This window comes from Pieris rapae, chromosome 9, assembly GCF_905147795.1.
Source record: "Pieris rapae chromosome 9, ilPieRapa1.1, whole genome shotgun sequence".
In the NCBI taxonomy this organism is placed as follows: Eukaryota; Metazoa; Arthropoda; class Insecta; order Lepidoptera; family Pieridae; genus Pieris; species Pieris rapae.
The window spans coordinates 8,908,884-8,922,144 of record NC_059517.1 but is presented as its reverse complement, the minus strand read 5'-3'; the positions used below and the strand labels follow the sequence as shown (position 1 = coordinate 8,922,144).

General features: G+C 30.8%; 1 protein-coding gene across 2 annotated transcripts in view; it reads right to left on the bottom strand.

Moving 5' to 3' along the window:
- Nucleotides 1-1,391: 1,391 nt before the first annotated feature.
- The window catches only part of LOC110993846 (E3 ubiquitin-protein ligase CBL-B-B), a 54,821-nt gene continuing 42,951 nt past the window's right edge, over nt 1,392-13,261 (bottom strand). Inside the window, exons 6-14 of one of the 2 annotated variants that reach the window (XM_022260211.2) lie at nt 12,570-12,676; nt 12,058-12,170; nt 11,579-11,670; nt 11,265-11,356; nt 7,482-7,719; nt 6,874-6,995; nt 5,776-6,025; nt 5,066-5,257; nt 1,392-4,565 (exon numbers count right to left, since the gene is read on the bottom strand). In XM_022260211.2, the coding sequence (XP_022115903.2) occupies nt 4,348-4,565; nt 5,066-5,257; nt 5,776-6,025; nt 6,874-6,995; nt 7,482-7,719; nt 11,265-11,356; nt 11,579-11,670; nt 12,058-12,170; nt 12,570-12,676 (1,424 nt within the window). In that variant the 3' untranslated portion in view covers nt 1,392-4,347. Of the gene's footprint in view, nt 4,566-5,065; nt 5,258-5,775; nt 6,026-6,873; nt 6,996-7,481; nt 7,720-10,473; nt 10,631-11,264; nt 11,357-11,578; nt 11,671-12,057; nt 12,171-12,569; nt 12,677-13,261 lie in introns of those variants that run through there. The other variant, XM_022260212.2, reaches the window with a different exon arrangement.

Below are 13,261 nucleotides of genomic sequence, written 5' to 3'. Positions count from 1 at the left end.
GGCATCTTACTGCTTGCACCTGGAACTTTGAAAACAATATAAAAATCTATTTACATGTATAATTTTCTACCATAATTTAGATTGACAAGAAAAGATAACATTATCTATCATATTATTTTATTTAATTGAACGTGAAACTGTATTTGAGCATTTGGCTTAACTATTCACTGAATCTTAAATTACGCGTAACTAGGGATGGGAAAAATAATCGACATTCAGTTTTGCTACGGAAAAGGATACACTCAACATCTATAAAATTTCATCTACAATCTATCAAAACGAGAAATGGTTAATTTCGATTTTGATTATTCTAAAACTTTAATTTGTGTTTATATTTTCTACTCATAAAATATTTAAGGTGTTAAATTTTTAAATAAATTTAAAAATTAGGAAAAATCGATTATTAATCGAAAAATCGATTGATTTTATGCAGAATGTCACATCCCTTATGGTATTACAGGTAACATAGGTTGATTTTTTTCATTGCTATGTTAGTATCTCTAGTAGAACCATATCGCTTCGTCTTCCTTAATTCTAAATATTTCTTTTTATAAGTGATACAACCGATCCTATTAAATAAGATCTCTATTAAATTAATACAACTTCGTTGAAGTGGTTGAATTGAAATCACTGGCATGTGTCAGGCACCGATGTTTTATTCACGCAAATATAGAAGAGTCACCTATATTAAACGTGACGACAATACAAAACATGACTCACATACAAAATCCCGATGGCTATGAAACTGTGCATTGCAAATTGAAATTAAATCCAAACGATACGGTACCGATATATTCAATAATTAATGCATGATCGTAGAGTCGTTAAAATACTAAATTAATTACTGACTTCAGCATTGCGTAGTTTCTATTTAGAATTTCATTGCATGAGTATTATGAGTAACAGATCTATAAATTTAAAGAAATGTCACAAAACAATTTATTCATTTGTAACAATCGTCGAATAGTTCTTAAATCAAATGCGTAGAACGAGAATTTGCAAAATAACGTACGCGTCGCTCTTTTAAATCGCCAACTTTTTTTTACAAATTGTTTGCTCATTACATATTAAAACAGTTAGTAATTGTTATAGCATTTAATGTCAAATTTTAATGTTGGAATTGAATATAGGATGAGGTTTAATCATTTTTTGTAACCAGTGGTTGCACAAAGGTACAAATGCATTGATTGTTTTCTGCTATTGCTAGAAGTCGCCCACAGTCCGTTTAGCTAGGCATGTTGGTGATAAAAAGTGAGCGTACTCTATTCTCAAAGGCCAGCAACACATCTACTAAAGTGGGTGTCCGTGTGCTGCGATGACTGCCCGTTATGGGCGTCCCGAAGACTCCTATGGCTTGGCATGGGTATCATATAGTAAAATATAAAACACAATTCAATTGAATAATAATTTATTAATTACCAATTCATAATAGTTTGGTTGCTAGAAAAAATAAAAAAATCTAAAAAGGCATTTTTAAATATTTAGTTATGTAATACATAGGTGCAAAATCTTATCATGCGTCTAGTAAAATCAAATTTAAGGGCTCTATACACTTACTGAACGTCTAAACAACAAGATTAATTTTAATATAAGTGTATACACAGCCTAAGAGCTCGATACTTGCATACCACGGAAATGAGTTAGAAATAGAAACATAATAATTTAAAATGTACAAAAATTACTTATAATAAATAAAAATAATTAAATATATAATGTTCTGGACATTATATATATCGTCAGACATGAAGTTAGGCCATATTAACAATGTAAGTTGCATGCAACGCCATCTAGTGCCATGTTAAATTATGTATAACACCGCCATCTAGCGAGTAATTGAGCGAAACTCATGTCCGTGGTACAACTAATTTTGTTATTGAAAATATGCAGCTTGACTAGTTATTTGGTGGATATGTCACTTCAATACCTAAATCAGTGGGTTAAAACTACACTATAATAATTATTAGTCCAGTATGAGCTGCCGAATCTCAACATTACACATTTAAAAACTAGATTTCAAAAATATTTAGAGCATATTTAAAGAAATATTAACAATAAAAACGAACGACAATTTGTAGGTATTCCCCGAGAATTTACGCACTATAAGCTAAAGTCAGTCCTAAAATTAACTATCGGTTACAAATGGTTTTCGTAACCAAATAGTTTCAAACCGTAAGGCATGAAACAAAATTGCACGATTTTAGTTTCAGAATTTCTTATAAAATTAGCATAAGCTCCGTCTTAACTAAATGTCCAACATGAATATTGTCGAAAGAATATCAAAGTATTTACAAAATCTCAATTTTACTTTTCGCATATATAAAAGGTCGATTAATAATAAAACATAATTATAAAAATCCGTATATCTTTCCCGCTCTCAGCTCTTGACTTGCCAACTGGTAGTAAATGTAAATTTAGATGTAATTTATATATTTAGTAATTTATATATAATAAAAGGACATTAACATATGTATATAAGGTCCGCCGGTATTGATTGGCACAGATATCAGTACTCCACTGTAAAGTACTTTATTTAAGGATTCTATATTTTATTTGCAAATAATATTATGTATCGTTATATTGATAATAAACTTAAATAAGTTGAGAGACCACTACTTTAAAGTGACACGACCATCCACAATGAAAAGAGATGATAAATTTTAGGCAAATTCTCAAAAAAATCACATTAGGTATTTAATATTAGTGCCTTAAAAAATATTTTTAAACCATCTAGACGCAAACAAAGCAAAAAATATACAAATCTATTTTTAATTACAGATTTTCCTTATCCTACGAAATAAACTTTTACATAAAAACGTTCAAATGTGTTTAGAGGAAACGCGAAAAGTACAATAAGAGATAGTTTATTTCTATTCATATTGCAAATATCATAAGTCAAAGTGTCAAAATTTATTACAAATATACGTAATTATGAAAAATATAGACTATTTAAACAGCTATTAAGTATATAAGATAGCGTTTTACGAAAATATATTATGTACAGAGTTAAGTATACTTAGTAATACAAATACTGAGAATTGGAAATCGTATTAAAATTAATATAAAAATCGATATATGATTCAATTTAAGATTATAATTGGTTTTGTTTAAGCAGAAGAATAGGTTCACCTGCATTGATGCGAACGAGTATTTTCGTATTTTATTGATTTTTAAGGATTTTATATACCAACAGGCGGAGGCTCATCTGATGATAAGTGGCCTTAAAATTGAGTCTTACTTAAAATACCATAGCGTTATTGTTGGCTTAACGGGCTACCCGCAGTTCTACAAAGTATTAATAACGCAATTTCATGAGAAAAGCTTGATTTTCTAAAGCAGAGAAATAAAGAAATAGATATTGAATGAGTGCAGTTTGTGATCGTAACTGTTAAAGAAATTAAATTTTATATCAAATTTTCTGTAAGTTGGTTTCGATTTATAAAGATTTTTATAGGTGATGTAAACCTAATTCGTTTCATAAAAACTAAATCAGTCTTATAACACTGTTTTAAAAGTCCTATTAAAGCACTTTAGTTAACAGTGTAAAGAGCGATTGGAAATAAATTGTAGTAACTTTGTACATCAGTTAATCAAATATAATTTCAAATTTTCCTATACATAAACATTTGTATTTTAATAATTTTAATTCCACTAATAACGTATTTATACAATTTCGAAGGTACACATGTTTTTCGATTAACGCTAGAATGTCCAAGCCATTATTAAACTCTCATTTTTTTATTCCCTAGAATTCTGACATTTCATAAGTATTGCTACTAAAAAAATTCTCCACCGAAAATTTGACATTTGAGGGCAGTAAAAAAAATGCTACGTATTTATTATGTTTGACCTACAAAAAGGTTAATCTAAATATTTACTTACACAAGTGACTATATCACTAACAATATATCGAATTAACTTAAATTAGTTTATTGTATTTATTATCTGGCCAACTAATTCCAGATTTAGAAAACCTTTAAAAAAATAGAATGTTATCTTGCGCGTTTTCTTACAGTGGAAAAACGCACTTAATAAATTGGCGGGTCCAGCCAAAAATGTTTGTAATCTTTGACATGTCAAAAAAATAATAGCTGTCAGATTTCTATGGAATTAAAAATCAGAGTACAGTACGGTTTTGACAAGAATTTGACATATACAAAATTACGACTGGTCACAGAAGTAACATTTGATTTTTAACTGCATACTTCATTAAACAATTTCAATAATGTAAAATTAAAATTGAGTTTCGATAGTTTCACATCACATCGCTCAAGACTAGATGGGAATATGGACCTTAGACTATTGAAAATAAGAACTATTAAAGCGAACAGTTTAATTAAAAATACATTTCTAGCATTTATTAGCGACCTTCGTGCCGAATTCGTGTAGAATATCGCAGGCCATTTCTAGATCATTCCGCGTAATGCCCAACGCTCTAACAACGATCTCCTTGGGATATCCTTCGTCGACCAACCTCGCGATGTAATCGAGATTTATATTTTCATATGACACGTTCTCATTGTATTTACGACCGTGTTTGTCATGTGTCAGCGGGTTTATTTTCTTACCTGTAAAAAATGTGTTTGATATAAATTATGTCCACTGGACCACTGCCGAAGATGGTGAGAAAATGGCCAAAAATTAATCTGGAGTTGTATAGGGAAAACATCTTTCGTATGGAAAAAATTTATACTAAAAACATTCAAAATTCCACTAGAGTTTTTTTTTAATTCGGCTGAATGTTCAACTTGTGGAAAAATATTATATTAAAGATTATTAGTTTCAGTCTAATAATCTTTAATATAATATTTTTATTATAATTAATATTCATTTGATAACGTAATAATATATTTTAATATGGTGTAGTGATAAAATAATATCAGAATTGACTGTAATGATATGACTCAGTATGTAATTCTACCTTTTAAGACAAATTTGCACGCCATTATATGTGGCAGTATTGTACCAACATAATACTATTGTACCATATCCTTGCAAATAAATTATTATATTTGTCTAAACTATGTTGCAATGTGTCTGTGGTACCCTCACTTTGAAAAAAACTTACATGCAACAGATAATTCATTTTTCTCATTGCCGACATTTTCGTATGGCGGGTCCTTGACATCATCTGATGGGAATTTAGGCATCGTAGTGGACTTTGTTGGGTGATGATCTGTACTCGTTGATGACGGAAGGGATCTTTGACGTGGAGGCGCTCGATGTTCCCGTTCAAAGTTCGCTTTTTCTTGTATTCGGTCTGTAGAAATTAAATTATGTTTGTGATAATTAACTGGGATTTTAAACGTTAGAAGTTTTTCAAGTGAGCGTTTTCTAAGACAGTTTTGCCGCGCACCAGCACTATGTGGAACCAGCTGCCCACTGAAGCCCGAACTAATTAGACTTAGGGTCCTTCAAGAAAAGAACGTTCTTGAAAGGTACATCTCAGGTCTCAAGGTCTTCAACATTTGGTGAGCTATTATATGAAAAAGGTATGGCGCTGACACGTTTAATACTTTTTGAATCTAAAGCAACTACTACCAGCTGAAAGTTATCACACATTTTTTTTTACTTCTAAGCGCCGTGTCAAAAAAATACTTTTGACATGGCGGTCTGGCTGGCTGTCAACTGCCATTGTCATTATGTCACACGGCTTATAAAAAAACAAGGTCAAAGTCAATTTCTAATGAAAAATAATTTTTATTAAATTACATTTTATTTTTATGAACTTAAACAATTCTTGTAATTATAATTCATATAATAACTAAATTATAATACCTGATTTGTCTGGCCGTTCTGGGGGTCTGAAATCCATATGCCGATCAAGAACTCGATTTTCCGAATTGGATCTTTCTGACCTCTCTATTCGATTATCCAATCGATTATCGAGTCGGTCTTGCACGTGTCTTTCTTGCCTTTCTGTTCGTTCCTCTTGCCTCTCTGGTGGAGGTGCGGGCAGTGGCCGACTATTCGCTTGGGGTGTGCATGCTCTTCGAGGCTTTTCGAATGCTCTCGGATCGGGAGGTATCTGGGTAACAAACATAGATTTTACAATTTTTTTATTTCTCATAATATATAATAGGCATGGGTCATAAAGTCAAACCTCAAAATTCATCGTAAAACTTTAAGTTGTTTCGACTTCTTTGTATCAAATCAAAATACATTTATTAAGTTTAGATGTGTCTTATAGCATGCGATAGCTGATGCAAAATTTGGAAAAGGGTAAGACTACACCATCCGTTCGCAAAACAAGGAGGCCTTGTTCTGAGAAGAAAGGGCAAGGAACTCAGCAAGTTTTACGCTTTCTCTACGTTAAAATTTTTCAAAGGAATATTTCTTAAACCACAACGTCATTAAGGTTTCATAAGTAAAAATCTGCTCTGTGATTCACCATCACACACATATTCACAACACTCCAAAAAAAAAAACAAAACGAATTATAACAATATAAAATTAGAACTATTGCCACGCGTTTTTGTCTTCTAGGCTACCTTTGCACATTCATGTTTTTTTAATATATGTTTTGAATCTGTTTAAACGCAGCCCTATTATTGTATTATATTAAGAGTCATGTTATAGCAGCGTATACTTAGTATACATGAAGTATTTATTTTCTGCATACCTATAAGATTGCTGAAACTCATATAGCAAGGCAAAGAGATATTTCATTAACAAAGTGATACCGATATATAAAACACTCAAACTGCAACTCTATATTTTATTAGAACTGACAGTAAATGTAAAATTAGAAGCATTTAATGTTATTTAATTTTTTTGACGTTCATAAGTATACCTAATTGATTAAATGTTTTTGAATTGAATGGAATCTTGAAATCAAATTGCTCGGAAATGCGAAAGTAGTACAAAAATACATACAACTTCATGTCTTGTATCAATAATGCCCGTGATTGTCTCCGTCGAACCAGTGATCACAGACGTTAGCTTATGCCGCAAGTCTGGTTCGGGCTCCAACGATGATCGTCTTCTAGGATCTGGAACTGAAAAAGTTCGTTAATATCATAAATGCGAACCAAACTGTACTTTTGTAACGTTATCTATAGTCAAATATATTTCAGTCTTTATGTAATAAAAATAGAAAATATTGTGGCAACTACGTGTAAGATTTGCATATGAAACAACCTATATTAACGACATCGCCACAGGGGTACGAAATTCCTAGCACCATCCAGGATAATAATGCAGGAATTTCCTTTCATATAATGCAATGCTGTCTTACTTAAGCTACTTCCCATGTTTTTTATATGCCAACATTAATACAACCCTGTATACCGAAGTAGTGTTCAAATCTTTGACAATATTTAAAAAGCAATCAAAACTAAACGAATCGAACAAAATCACAAATTCGTAAAAACAAATATGTATAAAAAATACTGGAATTAACGAATATAATCTCCACTTGCTATTAAAAACACAATACATTAGCAATAGGACGGTAGAGGGCGCTTCACCTTAAAAATACTTACTAATGGAACTAGCAGCAGCAATATCCTGTACACTGGACGCTGCGACAATGGTTTCTGCTGGGGAAAGACTCTTCCGAGGCGGTAGAGGTGGCGCACGTAGTTCCCCGTACGCGTTTTCAGCGGGCGCGGGCGCTTTGCGAACAGCTCTGGGCGAGTGCCTCGGTGATGCCCCAGCAGACCTAACACCTGGCCGCAATGCATCTATTGTCGATGTTGCCGCGTTAAATTCTGCCCAATCCTGTTAAATAATACTCACACATCACTACATAGTATAAAACAAAGTCGCTTTCTCTGTCCCTATGTCCCTTTGTATGCTTAAATCTTTGGAACTACGCAACGGATTTTGATGCGGTTTTTTTTAATAGATAGAGTGATTCAAGAGGAAGGTTTATATGTATAATAACATCCATAAAATAGTGGAGAAGTACTGTTATTTTTGAGGTTTCTAATGTGATGTCGTAAATAATTAGATTTTTTCCGCTTACATTGCAAACGCAGGCTGAACCCTACGAGTTTTATCAAAATAATGTACTAAGTATTGTATATATTGAAAAGGTCTACAGAAAAGTACGTGTACCATGTCTCTCTTATGTATATTATATTAGGGTTTTATTTAAATGTAACTTTGCCCATACAAACTCCATGCGATAGGGTATATAGGGTACCATATGGTCTTGTCTAGAGGCCTAAGTTAGTACAATATACATTCTACACTATAAAGAGTACCGAGTTTTTACGCCGGCTTTTTCTCTCGGCCTACATCTCTCTTCTTTGCCGATGAGTAGGGATGCCTACAGGTTCGAATATAATGACGTGGAAGTGATACATTGATGATTTTTTTATAAAGCCACCATCTTTATTAGGAAAGTGTATACTTATCATTATATTATTTTCTATACACCGATAAGGTATCTCACTATTCTCTATAGTGCAAGTTCACTTCTAAATAATTCACGTACTTTTTAATTTAAGTTCTTTAATTAAATGTATTTAATTTATATCATATGAAGGAAAAAGGATTCCCTATGTTTAAGGATACTTGTATTGTTTGAAGGATTTGCAGTACAAAGTTGTACCCACAAAAAGTGTAAAATAATTATCTTCCTAATTTACCCACGATGTTGAAAGCATTATGAACAAAATAACATGCCCTTGAAGAAACTTAACAAACCTCCATAAAACGTATAGATTATAAATAAAAACAAAAATATCATCAAGAAATATAATTTCAACAATTACACTTAAAATAAATATGCGACAAATAAAAAATTAAATCTACTTTAAAGTAAATATGACTAACTTAATATAACTAATAATACCCTTCTGGGATAAATAATTACGTCATAAAAAAAACACAAGAAATACTGGTTTCGATTTAAAATTGTGATTTAGTCTGCAATGAACATGAATTCTGATGGGACCAGCCAAAAATCGTCATATTAAAAAAAATCCAAAAATATTATTTCATAATTTGTAAATAAAAAGTTCATGTCATGAAAAATAAAATGTATAAAAATTATAACAAATACACGAACAAAGCACATTCATTTGTATCATTTATGTTTTACTAGTTGCAAAAGCGTAAAGGCAAACAATGATCATGCAAAATATGAACGTTCCCATGCAATAAAAAAATAAACCACTGGATTTGAGATCTGAACCTTTCCACATCAAAGTATCGCGAGATATTTAAAAAAGAATTACATTGACGTAAGAATGTGCAGACCATGACATCGATATATTTGTCCCAGTAAAGTAGTTAAATCAGAGAGTCAATTGAATCTCTAGACAGTTAATTAAAGCTAATTAATTATAGGTTTTTTGTTTAAATTTGTGGTCTTTGGTGAACATGTTGTCGACTCCGCCATGATTATTTCAGTATGATCGTGAAGAACTGAGTGCTTAAATATTGATATTTAATTAATTGTCTGGAGATTCAATTAACTCTCTGATTTAACTACTTTACTGGGACATATTAATTATATAAGGATTCCACGTATGAATGTGTTGAGTCCGAGTATTTGCTAGATATATTACATGGAAGAATCTGTTACCGAAAACGGTCCATGTGTTCTAAGACCAAAAATAATTAACATAAATGCATTTTACAATTACATACAAAAATTCGTACTATTGTATGACTCGTATGACATTTAAACTAAATCTCCAAATGTATGTTGGAATTAACAAGGTATATATTATTAGTTTTTTTCAAATAACTGCAATCAGTAATTGTTTCGTATTTCATTTCATTAATGTGTTAAATCTCAATATAATAAATATATTAATTTGTTATAATATATATGAATATGAGAGTGAATGACCTACAATTTAGATAGAAATATTCACTTAAGACTTTTCAAAGGTGTTTTTTATAGTAGGTAGCGTAAGATCCTTATGATTGTATATCATATAAGCCATCATAAAATATCGAATTAATGCCGGTTCAATTCAGAACACATTTGAAAAAAATATCCCTTTTTTAGTTTCATTTCACTAAAATTGTAAAAAACAAATTCAGCCATAACACTTATAATATATATGTATTATGTACCTAAAGTCAGAATCGAATACAAAATATAACGTATTTCGGGAAAACACGCCAGCAATGTTTTTTGGTATATGGACTCCAATACTACAAGTGCGATGGTATATATTTTACTATTTACTGTAAGTGGCAAGTATGTTTTTCTTTTTATTCAAATTAATTTCATTTAAATAAAAAAAACTAATGCAAACTTACATAAGCTACTTGTCCTGTACTTGAAAAATTCCAACATAAAATTCCAAATACCGAAGTATTTTTTAAATCTTTGACGATATAAAAAAAAACGATAAAAGCCAAACGAATCAAACAAAAGTACAACACAATGCATTCAAAATGAAATTTGCGGTTAGAAGCCACTAAAATATTGATATCTTGTATATCAACGTTTGTTTAAATATGAAATATTCACTGGTCTATCTTCAGAGTGTTTTTGCACAAATTTTTAAATACATATTTAATAAAAAATGACCAAATTCTGCCGAATTTTAATCAAATATATAAAAATTATAGCTTCTAACCGCATTATACAATGTATAATGTAAACAAAATGCTAAAATCACGAATCACGTGCAAACTAAGCATGCGGCTTTCTGTCGCGCCTCTGCAAAGACAAACATTACAATTGTTAATACAAACGACCAAACACATGCAAAAAGCGAAAATAAAATTTGTATGAGGGTTTGTAAAACTTAATTATACTATAAAAAAAACTGAATAGTCTAATAATGCCCAAATTTTCATTTTGTACTTAATAGTGGTATCATTAGTAAAATATATTGTTTGGTTAAGGCTCATTATCTTATGATGAAAATAAAGACGTTCAAAGCAGGGATAGTATCCCTCGAAGTCAAACATACATTCAAATAGTAATAGTAAAAAAAATTAACGGTAAACCATTTAATATAAAGTTTTTGTTTGTTTTATATAAAAAATATCAAGATTGTAGTAATGCATTACTGATTGTATAATAAATTGTCCTCATCACAAAACTGCACTTTAGAGGTTTGCATGCTGCAGGGATTGGACATCTTTGTGAGAAGCTGGTGTCTATAACAGAACTATAGAAGGCTTTAAAACGAATAAGTCCTATAAAAAGATGAAGTTCTATATAAAGGGACTACAGAAGTCCTATAATAGGACTATACCAGTTCTATTTTAAAGGACTATAGAAGTCCTATCGTAATTGTTATACTAAATGGTTTACTAGAAATTTCTAAGGATGTATAAAAATGTACCTCTGTATCATCAATGTCATCTGTGAGACCGTTAAACGTCGTATTCCTTGTGGACCAGCCGTTCGCATTATTGGACGTAGGCGTTTCCGAACCTATAATAATTAAAATACAATAATTATATTATTGTACACAGAATAAAAATTTATTATTACTATAATATAATAATATAAAATTAAAATAAATATTAAACTCCAAATACTTGTCAATAATAAAAATAATAATGACTTTGAATATTATAAATAAATATTTTATATAATATATTACGAAGATAATTATCTTATATCTAAATAGATATAATGTGTTTTGCTACTCACTTGACCCATTACACGCAGACGAACCTGACGATCCACTGGACCCTGACGAGTTTGAAGACACCGGCCTCACAGCTGTCTTTGTGTTCGCCAACCTGAAAAAACAAAATAATATGTCAAACACACAAAGATATGTATATAAATATCTAAATTCAAATGTGTAAAAGTTTTAATTGTGTTTATTGTGTTAACCCATGAATTAGAAAAAACTATTACTTATAAAGATCTTTTAGTCATATAGTTTATCCTCCTTAATCATAATAAACAAGTCTTGCTCAAATCATCTATCTTTTTCTGTCAAACTATGTTTTTGCTGAAATCAAAAGGGACAAATGATTTTACTTGCAATAAGACTACAGTTTTTATAATCAAAAAAACATAGCTATAGACAAACTTTCTCTATTTTTTTTAATACCATTTTTTTTTCTGTTAAAACACAGTTTTTTACTATATAAATATATATAAGAATATTATATACTAACTTGACATCAGCCGTGGTATTGGGCGGTCTCGGGGGTATAAAGGCATCAACAACCACTTGTTCTGTTCCCTTGATTTCCGCACGACAAAACGGGCAGCCTTGACCTTCCGAATCCTGGAAAATGAAAAGGCATACATTAATAAGATTAAAAAAGGAACGTTTGGTAAGAATAACTTCTTCTAAAACAAAAGAAATGAAATATTTTATTTGAAGACAATGGCATGAAAAATTTATTTGATTAGTCAAAAAATCGGTGCACCAGATCTCCTACAGTCTATCGATCCAGCGATAAAAAGATCCAAGATAAAAATCTTTAAAAAAAATATATCTAATCTTTTAGATTTTTTCTACGTTTGTAGAGAAAACGACACTAATCGCAACATATTTGTACATAATTAAAGGAATGCTCATTTTTTATTTTTAACTATTGTAACTTCAGGGTGTCGGTTTTTGTGACGGTGTGTTATCATTTATCCATTTTATTTCCAACTTCAAAAAATACAAATAACTTACAATCTGCCAGGCCGTCAAACACGGCGTACAAAGTAGATGTCCACAGGGCTCTATCCTTATATCCTTGTCATTTTCAGCGCATATTTTACATAACTGAAACGTGCTACCTGAAAACATTAATAAAATAACTTTTTGCCCATTGGACTGTGTTGTTAAGATTTCCTGATCCGTAATAATTTTTACTTAATATATAAGTAGATTTAAGCCTTCTATGCCTGACAGAATTATAGATCTAAGGGCATTTTCTTCATAAAGAAATCGACGATACTTTGGGTTTGCCGACATATCGGTATCGGCGATATATTAATTATTTCTTGTTTGATTTAGTGCTTTGCAAGCGAGACACGGACTATCATTGCCTCTCTCACTCGCTTTGTCCCCGCGTATTCCATTTCGCTAGACACTTTAGTTAGCTTTTAACAGCTTTCGCTAATTTGTTTATCTTATCAATGTTAATTTTAATTATTAACCGTTATTTATTTATTTATTACTCTTAATTCTGAAATTTTATAACAAAAAATTTAATCTTATTTAAAGATTGTGAGTTGAGAGTAAGTTTATACAATTTTATAATAAAAATCTTTAAACCAAACCGGATATATTTTATCTTAATGTCATTTTAATTCAATATGCGTTGCTATTAGTATCGGTGATATTTCTATAAGAGTATACGCAGGACCTTAGGTTAACGA